The sequence below is a fragment of the Carettochelys insculpta genome, chromosome 2 (assembly GCF_033958435.1).
Source record: "Carettochelys insculpta isolate YL-2023 chromosome 2, ASM3395843v1, whole genome shotgun sequence".
Lineage (NCBI taxonomy): Eukaryota > Metazoa > Chordata > Testudines > Carettochelyidae > Carettochelys > Carettochelys insculpta.
This window is the reverse complement of record NC_134138.1, coordinates 7,895,290-7,908,684: the sequence shown is the minus strand read 5'-3', so window position 1 is coordinate 7,908,684 and position 13,395 is coordinate 7,895,290. Positions and strand designations below refer to the sequence as shown.

Genomic DNA, 13,395 nt, shown 5'->3' with positions numbered 1-13,395 from the left:
TTTGGAGGGATACTTGTGTTTGATTACATCTCTCAGCAGATGTTGGGAGGGCACCAAACCTTGCTAACTGAGAGCTGAGCTTTGTGGGCCTAGTTCTGCTCACTCACCTGGTGACCAGAGATTGGAGCACTGAGGGCAAAATTGGGCTCTGTCTCTCTCTAATAAGCAAAACCAAATTTGAGGCCATATGCTTCCAGAGATGGGAATTCAGTGTCCTGGTCACAATCTGAAGCTTCCCAGCACTGGAGTTCTTGGTTTTGGTGTTAACATCTTGTCCCTTGTTGTAAGTAGGGATGTTTATGCTTAACTGGTAAGCCTCACCCTAAACAGATCAGGCTTACCAGTTACTGTTAACTGGTGGGGACTGGAGCAGCCCTCCACCATGGGCAGGAGATTGCTCCAGCTCTAAGTGGTCCACTGCAGTCAGGGGGTGCTCCATTCTGGCTAGAGCAATCCTCACTGGCTGACTAATTAAACTGGATTCTACATCCCTAATGGGAAGAGGTTTGAGCTTACAGACACAGTGTCCTGCTGCTGCTACTTTCTTAATTTCGTGGCAACAAAGATGCAGAAAGAAAATTTAAGATTTTTTTTTTCACTTCTTAATAGGCAGCTCTGGCTTGCTGGTTATGTTGTAACCCTTTAAATGCTCACCTTAAATTAATTGGTAGGAATTCCCTTAACTATTAATGTTGTTGTGTGCCTTGTAAGTTATTTATATTAATGAAAACCTTTCATCTTCGGAGTGCTTTACAAGCATTGTCCTACATCACAGGATCAGTTGGGGTTAGAATCCCGCGGTTATAGGTGGCAGGAATTTAAGCCATCCTAATTTCCATCCCTTTGGGCAAGTCACTTACCAGTGTCAGAACTGAGCCTGGAACCCAGGAGTTGCTGGATCCCTGACTTTTGCTCGGTGCATGTCTGTGTCTCAAATGCTTTGCTAAAACACCCTAAACTAGAGGTCAGCAACCCCCCAGCACGGGTGCCAGGAGTAGTTCATGAGCCAGTTTTTCACTGGCATGCGAGATAGGAGCTCTACGCCTCCCCTCTTGCCACCATGAAGCCAGGCGGTTGCTCAAAGCCATGCCACCGATGGATTAACAAAAGACCAGTTAATGCTGCCAACCACCACCTAAATTGGAAAGCTCTGCAACTTAATTTATTAATGAAGCTGCTGTAAGTAGGACTATTAGCAACTTTAAAAAGTGTCTCCCACAATGGGACCATAACTAGAGGTCAAAAGGTAAAATTTTGGCAGGCTTCTCAGAAAGGTTGCTGACCCCTGGCTGATGATATTGCAGCTAAATCAGTTTCTGGTCTTTTAAAACACAAACAAAAGCCTTAGATGTTCTTCAAACCATGACAAGACTTGGGTGAGTCCAAAACCCTCCTAAGGCAATAAGCTGTTCCTGATGTGAGTTCTTATGAATGTTCTCAGCTGTTGTGGTTTTGAGTCTGGCTTGTGTGTGCTCCCTCACCACCTGGTCCTTTTTGAGTTACATGGGCGTACTGCCTCTGACGTTAAGGGATTCCTGCTCAACACCATACTGATGTGACCAAGAACTTGAGACGCTCCAGCCGTTAGCATTTGGGCTGCCATTAAAGTAGGTCAGAGAAGAATGTCAGAAATGCTCCCGTTGGATCATGTTAGTGTCAAAGCCTTGGCAGGTCATTATGCCAGTAGTGGCTGCTACAGAGGAAATTAAAACCCACATACTACACCTCTTGCCATTCTCATTCGAAAACTTTTCCTGCCCCCAGTCGGTGATCACTTTCAGCCTGAAGCGTGAGGATCCCTTACATATGTAAGCTAGCAGTGACCGAAAGCATAAACATTGTTTGTCATATTTCATTTTAGCGAATCTATCAGTGTCCCGATGATACCTTTGGGGCTAAAGGAGACTAAGGAAATGGATTTAACGTCCCCTTTAAAGGTAAGCCTGCTTACTTATTGGAGTCAAATGTACAGTCAGTGGAGTTAACTGACACTGGGCATGTCACAAGGGCTGGACTCAGTAGTCCTGCACAGAGGTACTGTTGCATGTGGTGGTGGGCAGGGTAGGACTCTAAACACGCAGCTGCAAAATTTTCTGCCCTTATTTTCTTTGCAAGTGTTGGTTGCTATCTGCCTCACCTACTCTGAGAACCCATGTTACTTCCTGTCTTGCCCCAAGCTTAGGGAGTCGTGCTGAGGGTAGCTGGCTGTTAGCTCCCAAACCCCACTAGCCCGTCAGCCACTCATGCACTCTCCTCTGTGCTATGCCAGCCCTGTCTTCACTTCGCATGTTCAGGAATGGATTGCCCCTCTCATTAGGTCCCTTGGAAGCATTCCCCTGTGACATCCAGCCAGACACTGACAACTTGCAAACATCCCAGCTTCTCTCTCCCTAAGGAAGCAGTAGGCCCCTGTTGGGCCACTTTTCCTTCACGCCGCTGCATCTAATGAATGCACAGCCCTTGTAATGAAACCAGGGGTTTATTTCAGAGCAGAGATCACAAGAAACAGGAAAAGGATGGATACAAATTGGCCTACACTTAAGAGTGACCATTCCTAGCTAGCTCAGGAGCCCTCCCACCCATCTTCAGTCTGTTGCTGGCTTTGGCAATGGAATGGAAGCTGGTCAGCTGGAAGCACAGGAAGGAGGATCCAATCATTCATGGAAAAACAACCTTCAAGGTGTCACTCTGTGAATGAATCCAGGGTACCTCTTCCCCCTGTGTTCTGTTCAAACAGTCTCTTGTCTTTATTCAGAGACGCAGCAATCTCTCTGGTTTTTAACCCACTCAGGGGTTTTGATTGTTTGTTTTGTCTTTGATCATTTTCCATTGACTCTTCTGTGATGGGCCAATGGTAGACAATTGCACTTGTGTTACATCACTGGCTGACCAGGGAGAGGTGTCAACTCCCATGTGCATCAACTAGCTGTCATCCAGCCGACCCCTTTATGTTCCTCAGTTAAATTTCAGTAGAGTTACATTATTGCTTTAAATGTCACCTGTCCACATGTGACATCGTTACGAACATGAATAAGTTGCAAGGTTTCAGCAAAAGCCCTTACATGTTGTATTAATGGGCAAATTACTTATAGGCAATGTATTTGACGTAGCGAGTTTGACAGGTTTGAGATGAGCTGTTTGCGAACAGGGGACCCTTACCAAAAGGCCTATGTATCAACAGTAACGTCAGCTTATAAGGGCTTTGCGAGTAAGAGGCCAGATCATGTGCCCATGGTTTCCACTTATAGAGTGGATGAAAGCAGTGGAAAAGCTACCCAAGAACTGTCCCACAATCTGTTTTAGATGAGAGCCCAATCAGCCCTCCAGGAACATCTGTGTATCAGTGTGATTTGAAGCTTTGTGAGGTTTTAGAGGTGGTGTGGAACTCCGTAGAGCTGTCTCCTGGCACTGTTTGCCATGTGTTTATAAAAGACCTGCTGCTTTTTCTAAGAGGGCTGGTAGCCTCAGAAGTCATTCACGCAAGAAGCTAAACCAAAAACTTTTCCCCATATTCTCTCCTCCTTGGCTCCACAGGATTTCATCCGTGAACACTATGGGGAAGATGGCCATTCATTTGACAAGGAAATCAAAGAACTCACGGAGCTGCGTCAGGTTTGTGATCCTGATGTGTCAGAAGGAAAATCCATCCTGTTTGGGTTGATTCAGGAGGAAAATGAGGCTGCTTTGCAAATCCATTAAATCTTCCCTGGGTGATCTTTATACTTGCTTTCAGGGGCTGTATTGTTGCACTGTGAGTACTTTATATTCTCCCAGGTATGGGATTCCCTGGGAAAAACACGTTAAAGTTTCAGCTTCGGTTTCATAGGTTACACAATTCTGTGGTGATGCAAGGGTCTGCTTTGCCACTCCACATTACAGGATTCAGTCCTGGAGAAATTCTGCAATTTTACTATGGATCCAAATGCAACAAGTGCAGAATTTCCCCAGGACTAAGGATTGGGGCCCTTGAAACCGAGAATAAAATGGGGCTCAGGTTCATCTGTCAGAATTATCTAAACTACCACAATAGAATCTGAACCTCTGACAGTTTGCAGCAGAAAAGTCAGAAAATTCCAGTGCTAGAATGGAAAAACTAATTTTTGAGCATAATAGTGGAACTCTATTGTTCTACCCCATATCTATTAAAAAGTTTAGTCTTAAATTGCCTTTTGAAGCCAAAATGAGCCACTTCCCACACCTTCATTTGATCACATTTCCTATTTTTCCCAAGCTTTGGTTGATTGATGCAGCTGCCTATGTGAGGCTGCAGTAAAAACACCTTTAGTTTTCAGTTTGCTGAGGTCAGTCTTAATAATCCAGCCCAGAGCTGGATATTTAATTTTCTTTTTCTGCTTATCTTAAGCTTCCTATGGGTAACGTGCTGCCAACTGATAGATATGTATGGTGACAGCAAAAAAAAAAAAATCTCCATTTAATAGGCACTTAAGGTTGCAAAGTCAGGCACTCAAAAGTTGAGAGATGGCGTTGCCAATAAATTTTTCTTGGGCACTCTTGTATCGTAATGCATTGGCCCTCTCCTTGCCCCACGCCCCCTTTCCCTGGATCCATACCTCATTCCTTGCACAGGATGACAAGTGCACTGCCATTTTCCAGCGTGGTAAGAATCTGATATGTTCATGTAGAATGAAATTCATCCCCCCTGTGCCAAAGACAAGGCCTCTACGCCTCTTAAATCACAGGTTGAGCCCTCAGACTCCAACTAACATGGCATTGAATGAGGCATAAGCCTTGTGCACACTCATCCCTCTGAAAGCCGCAGCAGCACATGCTTACTCTTTTCCCTTCTCTTTCACAGGCCATGCGGACCCCCAGTCGGAATGAGGCGGGTCTAGAACTTCTCATGGAATATTACAACCAGCTTTACTTTCTTGACAACAGATTCTTCCCTCCCAACAAAAACTTGGGTGTTTTCTTTCACTGGTTAGTGAGTGGCTTTTTTTTTTTTTTTCATTCTGACCTTCCAAATGTGTGTAGTCTTAATAGTGCTGACTTTTGGGACTGTGGGTAAATAGTCAGGTGCCCAGGTGCTCGATTAGACCTTATTCCCCTAAAATATCTTTTAAAATCTGGCCTTTTTTTTTTTTTATCTGTCCTCATAACCAGAAGTTGGGTGTGTTCAGATGGAGAAGTGGGTTCCAGCACTACATTCCATGGGGCCATTAGACAAATCACTTCAACTCCGTGAAGTCTGCAGAGTGGCCATTTTAACCTTTCCGTATCTTTAGGAACGGTATAACCTTGTTGTTGTCTGTAAGTGCCTTGAAATCCTTACCACCAAGTTATATTTCGTTAATGCAACGTGTGGTCACGGCACTCCAATTGCTGTTTCCAGTTGAGCAGAATATGGACACAGAGTGAGCACCAAGTGAATCCAGAGCTTAATAAATGGAGAGCAGGTTCTGGTTTTTACATGTCACTGACCCAGAGGTCTCCTTGTTCCAACTAGATCTTGTTGGGATGTTTTCAGGTCTGGTAGGCGCAAGGCATAGACTGCCCTATGGAAAGCTGTGCAGTGGCACCATTCCTTTTGTGCTCCATCGTTGACCATTTTTTAAATCAAGATTTTGGAGGATTTTCCAAGAGAGCTGCTCTAGGATTTCCTTTGGAGCCGTTCTCTGGCCTGTGTTGCACAGAGGGTTGGGCTGGATGATCACAGTGGTCCCTTCTGGGCTTTGAAGCTCGGAAATTTAGATTTCCTCTAGCCCAACCACCAACATAGACATTTGAAAGCGGGTGGCTTTTCAAGCTGGTGAAAAGGCTGTTTCCCCTTTTGATAGGTTTATAAACCACTTTGTGGTGTTCTCCGGTGCTTACTAGCAAATCTGTGTTTTAAGCAGCAAATTTGTTGTCTTTCCCCCATCTCTAGGTATGACTCGCTAACTGGAGTCCCTTCCCATCAGCGTGCTCTGGCTTTCGAAAAGGGAAGTGTGCTCTTCAACATTGGAGCTCTGCACACCCAGATTGGGGCTCGGCAGGACCGCATGACCCTGCAAGGGGTGGACCGAGCGATAGATGCTTTTCAAAAGGCAGCTGGTAAGCCGGCTGCTTGGGGCTTCTCATGGCAATTGGTTCCTTTTCTTTTTAAAGGGAGAAGCAGTGGGAGGGCTTAGTGCTTGTTTAAAGTGAGACCCCTTGGTGCTGAATGTTTGCTAGATGTGCAGAGCCTGGCCCATGCCCCCTACCTGACCTGTGGTCCTCTACTGTGCTGCAATATCAGAGTAACAATGCCCCCATCCCAGGTTTTGTCTGACCATTCCCTCTGTGGCAAGGTTCACCTCACCACTGCAGTGCCTCCTGCTGGCCGTCACCAGGTTTTGTTTCTTGCCAGTGCACTTCTCACTGGTGGAATCTTGCCACTATCACTTCTGCTCCCGGACACGAGTCACTTAAAGGACTATGGCATCCTCTTCAGGCTGTGTTTTGTATTCTGTGCTCCCCTGTCCTGGGAGAATGTTGCAGCTCCTCACTCCAGCCACTTCCTCAGTGGTGAGGGGGGATGGTGGGGGGACTCAGGCCCACCCACAACTCCAAGGACCTGTAGATGGCTGTTCCTTGAAGTGCCCCCCCTCTGACTCCTCAGTAGATATCTTGAAGATGCTTCCCCCGGGCTGCAGCACCCTCTTGGCTCTTGCCCCAGCCTACAGAGCCCTGCAGCTCATTGAGAGCTGCTTTTAGCTCTGCGGGTCTCTGTCTGCGGCGCTGCTGTACACGGTGTGCTTGTTGCCTTTGGCCTGCAAGGCAGCCAGTCCTCCTCCCTCTTCAAGCTCCAGGAAGCGACTGCAGCTGCTCTATACTGTTGCCTTTTATATGGACTTGCCTGGCCCTTATCGGCTTGCTGCTCCTATAAGCCCTTCTGTGACTGGCTGCCTCCTATGCAGCCTCTTTAGGACTCTTAGACCCAAGAGCTCAGTATGGGGTTGTTTCCCCATCAACCCTTCCTTGCAAGAAGACCTGACTCTCTGTAACTGGTGTTGCCTCTGAGCCTTTTAGACTCATTTACCAGGACAAGACCTTGGCTTCACCAGCACATCCTAATCAGCTATCTGTCCCTCATGATACGGAGCAGCGTAAGCACTGGTGGGGCGCGCACAGTCTAGGCAAGCAGGAAAAATGTACTGGGGCCCACTAGAGCCTGTAGAACCCAGAGCTCAAGTCCTAACACGGTGAAATGCCAGGTATATTCATGCCTCTGAACTACTGCTCTGCTAATCCCAACAAAGGGTGATGGTGGTGTCCAGTGGTACATACATTGGCCAGTGCTCCACTTGAGTCCAGAATTGTAAGCCGAAAGGCTTCTGGGGAATGTCTCGCTCCAGTTGCTTCTATTCATGCAGGTGCCTTTAACTACCTGAAAGAGAACTTCTCCAATGCGCCCAGCCTGGACATGAGCACAGCTTCACTGAACATGCTGGTGCGTCTGATGGTTGCTCAGGTGCAGGAGTGTGTCTTCGAGAAAGTCATCTTAACCAGTGCCCAGAATGATTTCTTCACACAGCTGCAGCTCGCCCAAGAGGCAGCCAGGGTACGCATATCTCTACTGATTCTGCTTCAACCCTGCCAAGCTACCCATTTCTCTTGGCTTTACTGAGCGGAGCTATCTGGGTGTGGCGGGCAGAGAGGAAGAACCAGCCGGGAGGGACAAGAGGAACCCTTGTGCAGGGGCGATTTAGGAGGCAGTCCAGTGATGACGCAGGCCCCGTGGGGTAGCCGTGAGATGAAATGGGACTGCATGGAGCTGTCCTTCTGGCAGTGAGCCTCGCTGCGAGCTGTGTTAACTCATTGACCCACTGGGTGAAATGCAAGCATGAGTCCCAGCTATAGGGAGGGGCAGCTGGGCACTCCACACCTGAATAATGAGCTGATCACTTGTCAGTGTTGCTAAATCTTAATCCTCACTTGCAAAAATAAGGAAGCATCTGAAAGAATTGGGGCAAAGTCATAAGTGAGTCCTTGGCTGAATCAGTCTCGGGACTGGGGCTGGCTGACAGTAGATGGATCGCTCGTTTACCCTGCTCATTTCCTTCCCTCTGAAGTATCTGCCGTTGGCTGCTGTCAGAGACCTGATACTGGCAATGTTCCCTTTGACCCTGCTCATTTAATAGTGTGTGGTTTGCTGGTTGCAGGTTGAAGAAGTCTATTCACTGGTGCATCAGACTATGACCCAGGCTCATGTGAAGGATTACGTACCTTTCTCATGGGCCACCATGGTCCGTGTCAAGTCTGAGCATTTCAAGGCCCTCTCCCACTACTATGCTGCTGCTGCACTTTGTGACTGCCCCTGTGAGTATTACTCCTACAGCTGACCTGCAGCCTCAAGGCAGCTGTGCTTTCACCTAAACACTTGATGCTCTTTGTTTTTTCACGTAGTATTCGTCAAAGCAGCAGCTGAGATCTTAAGGGTCAAATGTGGAACATAATCAAAAATGAGGGACACAAAAAATAATAGCACAGAAGCCTAAAACCTCATAGAGGCTTTAACATAAAAAAACTTTAGTCTCAATCTGAAACTGACAACAGGGTGTGTGGTGGAGGTACGCTTGATATACTGCCTGCCTCCTTCTTGTACAACATTTGTAGCTGCCTGTGGGGTCACCGACTAACGAGTGTGATACGTGCTCCGTTTCAGAGCTAAGTGGGTTAGCAGTGCCAAAAGGAGAGGGCTCGTTGATCCAGCCCTAGCCCATCGGTGTGGTACCCGTAAGTGAGCAGTGCCTGTGGGGGCACTGTGACCTTGGAGTGAAGGGCAAAGGATAGTATGGGGAAACCGCTTGTGGGGGAAAAAAAAGGCCCAGAACTGGGACTTGGGAACTGAACTATGAACTCCCTGCTCTGCCAGGGACTCAGGGCAATTCTGCCTCCATTCCTAACCTGTGAACTGGCAAATGTCTTGTCTTGTCTCCCACCATCTGTCTGACTTATCTTTGGGGTGAGGAGGTATACACAGTGCTTGCCCTGTGGAGCACCAATCTAGTACTGTCTAGAGAAGTGGTTCCCAACCTTTTTGAAACGGGGACCCATTTTGACAATTCAGGAGGACTTTGTGACCCAAGGCAATTCAAAACTGGGAGGGATTGGGTGGGAGGAGGTTCTCCCACTGGGGAAAATCACCCGCCTTACCCTCCCTCCCACCCCCAGGCTCAGACCTTTCCCCTGTTCCCTTCTTCACTGAGCGTCTGCCTCAGCACAGCTCCCCACAGCCCTCCTACTCTCTTCTCCCACCTGCAGTGCAGGCAGATCCCTGCCCTACTACATTTAAATGGGACTCAGCTGAATATGTTTAACAGCTGGTTCTCTTCTGCTGGCTGTTTAAACCAATTAAATTGAGTTTCATTTCAGTGCAGCAGGGCAGGGATGGGGAGCTGGAGGAGTGAGTGGCAGCAGAGCTGCAAATGGCTCCTTGAAGAGCCGCGTGTGGCTCAGAGCTGCCCAGCTGGTGTACCTTACCAAATCTAATCACTGACCCGTAGATTGGGAATCCCTGGTCTAGAGGCTTCAAACAGTAATATAACCGGAGTTCAGAAATCAACCTGTAAGTAGTATTTTTGCAATGGTCCAAATCTGCAAAAGGGACTTGGACATTGTCACACTGAACATCACAACACCCAACACCGAGGTGCCCAGAAAATTGCAGGGATATTTAAGGCCTAAGTCATACACACAGATTCCTGTACAGTGCATGGATGGCTAGATACCTTACAATAAGCCCCACAATGCCAGCAGCCTAGGTGCTAGAGCCAGCCAGTCAGAGCTGCCTATGAAAGGGATTTGTCCTTGCCTCGCTCTCTCTGAGTTTGGTGCCTGTTCTCAACCCAGCTAGTGAATAACTAGCAGAGACAGGCTTTTGGTCACAAAGAGGCCACCTAACAGAATGCAAAACATTGATCATGTGGGGCAGGAGGAGCTCTCCTCTCTAAACATCAGCATACAGTTAAAGCACTTGCCCAGCATGTGGGAGACCTCATGTTCAAGCCGCCTCCTCCAGTGACAAGAAGGGATTTGAACAGGGATTCACCACCTTACCTAGACCAGTGTTCAGATGTGGGTCTCCTCCCTCTGCTGCAGAAGTGGTTCCGCTCGAATGAAATTGCTGGATAAGTTAAATATTAATGGAGCGTAATGAAGAGTTAGAATTGGTTCGGGTGTGCTTATGTGACCAGTGGCAGGTCCCTTCCCCTCATCAGGCACTGGGAGCTCTTCAGCTGGGGATTAGACCCCTGTAAGCCACCAGGAGCTGCCACAGATGTGGATTCTGAGTGGGGTGTGAAGGGAACTGGACATTCTCTGGTGTGGGGTTGGTGAGGTTTGGCCAGGGTGCCTCTCCCTGAGCAGCATGTCATGTACCACTGGATGAGCGGCAAAAGCCACCTCAGCAGTAGGTGAACCAGGGACATGGGTTGGGGCCTGATGTGTTTCACACTTGGCTATGGCCCGCTGGTGCTTCTCGCTGAGCAGGAGGCAGGGTGGTGGTTAAGAGCCTGGCCCTCGGTGGCCCAAGCAGGCAGCACTGCACCAGCGGTTGAGCAGCTGAGACTAGGATCCATCTTCTCCTTACCCCCACTGTAGTCAGCACATCTCTATGGGTCCCACCCAAGGGGCTTTACAGGGTAGCCAGTCCTGTCTTCTGTCCCCAGAAGCGTACGCTCCAACCCGGTTGTGGAGTATTGCCTGCCGAGCGGGGACATCTGCAGCAGCGCGGTCATTTCAATGGTGGGTGTAGGAATCTGTAGTTCTTTTTATCCCTCAAGCCCTTCATGCCATGCAGTTGGAGTCAGGAGAGGGTGCTGGGTGAGTGGCCTCAGGTGTGGGAAACTCCAGGCATGGGGGTGACAGCGAGGGCGGGGTGAGGAGGGAGACTGCTGGGGGAGTAGCAGGTGAGAAGGGTCTAACTGGCTGGCAGCATTGCAGGGCAGCAGGAGCTCTGTAAGGGTTTCGCCAAATGCTCAAACTTGCGTGCCCTTCCTGCTGACTTAGTGTGAATGGCTGGGGATGGGGCAGAAGAGTAACTGGGAGAGTGCCCACATTGCCATGGTGTGCCCCTTCTGGCCTTTGGGAAGGCAATGTGCACCTGCAGTTGAGAGGTCAGTGTGGTACTGTCCCCTCCTTCTGTGTAATCTGGCCTTGGTCAGAGTAACAGTCCATGGGCAGTGCAACAGGCCAGCCATAAATGCTTTGTGCGAAGCTTAATCTCCATCTGTACAGTACTTGCCCAGAGAAAATCCACGTCCACAATGCCAGCACGGTGTCAGGATGCTGAAGCCTATTGAAGCTGAAGCCAGTAGCTTTCTGTTGCTGGCTTGATTTTTGTTTTTTTGTTTGAGCCTTAACGTCCCACGGTGGCCATGTCTACACTAGCCCCAAACTTCAAAATGGCCACGCAAATGGCCATTTCGAAGTTTACTAATGAAGCGCTGAAATGCATATTCAACGCTTCATTAGCACGCGGGCGGCCGCGGCACTTCGAAATTGATGCGGTTGGCGGCCACATGGCTCATCCCGATGGGGCTTCTTTTCAAAAGGACCCCGCCTACTTCGAAGTCCCCTTATTCCCATGAGCAGATGGGAATAAGGGGACTTCGAAGTAGGCGGGGTCCTTTCGAAAAGGAGCCCTGTCGGGACGAGCTGCGGGGTGGCGAGCCGCTTCAATTTCGAACCACCGCAACCGCCCGCATGCTAATGAAGTGCTGAATATGCATTTCAGCGCTTCATTAGTAAACTTCGAAATGGCCATTTGCGTGGCCATTTCGAAGTTTGGGGCTAGTGTAGACATGGCCCAAGTCATCTGAGCATCAGGGTGTTCTCTCTCCAGGAGCCATCCTGATTTCTCATGATCAGCTCCTATTCCCCAAAGAGGCGATTATGCTGTAATCCTGAAGCTCATACAGACCTAAAAAAGATTAGTGGCAGCTTTGGCTAAGGACTCATTTAAAAAAAAAAAAAAAAAAAATGCCAGTAGACAAAGACGGTATCCAGTGCTTGAAGGGCTTGTGACATGACTTGATTGTTTCGGCCTCAGCTGGACAGTGCTCTGACTTAGCTCAAGCAACAGCAGCTGGGGCAGGAGGGGCAGTGGCATAGACCAGCCTCCCATGTACAGTTGTGTCCAGGACCCTGGGCGCATCCTGAAGTGGCTAGCACGTGCCACTGCCCAGCCCAAAAGTAGCTTGACTTTGTCTACTGCGATCACCCCTCCTGATTGCAGCGTATCCATGGCCTCTGTGTGTCTGACCTTGGCGTAAATATCGAGGACTTTATTTTCATGCCTGCATTAAAAAGGAACTACAGAAATTGGGAGACCCAGATACCATGGTGCTGAGCACACCATAAACACCAGGGCAGGGCCCAAAACTTAGAGAAAACATAAACATTTATTTGTTGATATTGTCAGTTGTCCTGTTAAACACGCAGGGTCCCTGCCCTGCATTTGGATCCATTTACACAGCATCTAGTGTGATTAAAAGCACCCACCCTTTAAATTCTTGGAGCAATGTAAATCCAGGTGCTGCTGCACACAAGCTATTCATGTTCTCCCTTCTCTTCTGCTTTGGGACTTGCCAGCTGTTTATGGATAAGTTCTGCTTTGAATAAGCCACTGAACCTGCCTGTGCCTGCTTGTTTCCCACAGCTGTGTCTGATGCTGACCTCCCAGAGCACGAAAAGGCCTTCGCCCAGTTCCATGTCACCATACCTGAGGGACCATCACTTCATCTTCTGCTGCAAGACCAGGAGGAGCGAAGAAAGCTGGGTAACTGTCCTTCCTCAGCACAGTGAACTTTGTCAGGCCTTAGCCGGGAGACAAGTTTTAAAGCATGCAAAGCCCTGCTGTAGTCCTGCTACTTTTCCCTATGTGGCCAGCATCCACGAGAGCGAGGTGAAGTGGTAGTAAGAAACCATGTTCAACCCTTCCCTATCCCAGCTCCCCTGCTTCTGTGGAGATGGTTTGAAAGTAGTCGCTTCTTTCAAGCCATTATTAGAACATGCCAGATGTTTCTCATTCCACAGTCAAGTGACCAGGGAGCATGCGACCGGGTGCTTGCGAACAGGGCGATTGCTAACAGGAGGGAGTTTTGAGAGGGGGCCTCCTGGGGAAGGAGGGGGCAAACTACAGCACCTTTGGGTAAGTGGCTCTCTGGAGTGTGTGGGTGCCTGGGTTTGGGGGTTCTGGTCCTGGGTTTGTCTGCTCCAGGGTACTTGTTTAATTGCCCCAGATAGCAGCCAGAACACAACCAAATGCTCTTATCTCCACGAGTGGATTAGATTCCAATGTTGGTGTGTCTCCCATCAGGTCTGTACCATGAGGGCTCCATTACCACTTGCCCTGGAACACATTTTGTACCTTAAATGATCTGGCTTCTCTACCAGCTCCATCCTTGTGCA

At 48.7% G+C, this 13,395-nt stretch overlaps 1 protein-coding gene across 3 annotated transcripts in view; it reads left to right on the top strand.

Annotated features, from left to right (window-relative positions):
- Positions 1–13,395, top strand: part of RHPN1 (rhophilin Rho GTPase binding protein 1) — a 57,278-nt gene that overhangs the window by 26,645 nt on the left and 17,238 nt on the right. For 2 of the 3 annotated variants that reach the window (XM_074986584.1, XM_074986585.1), the window contains exons 4-10: positions 1,862–1,937; positions 3,535–3,612; positions 4,817–4,941; positions 5,888–6,054; positions 7,356–7,543; positions 8,145–8,301; positions 12,644–12,763. In XM_074986584.1, coding sequence (XP_074842685.1) covers positions 1,862–1,937; positions 3,535–3,612; positions 4,817–4,941; positions 5,888–6,054; positions 7,356–7,543; positions 8,145–8,301; positions 12,644–12,763 — 911 coding nt within the window. The remainder of the gene's footprint in view (positions 1–1,861; positions 1,938–3,534; positions 3,613–4,816; positions 4,942–5,887; positions 6,055–7,355; positions 7,544–8,144; positions 8,302–12,643; positions 12,764–13,395) is intronic. The other variant, XM_074986586.1, reaches the window with a different exon arrangement.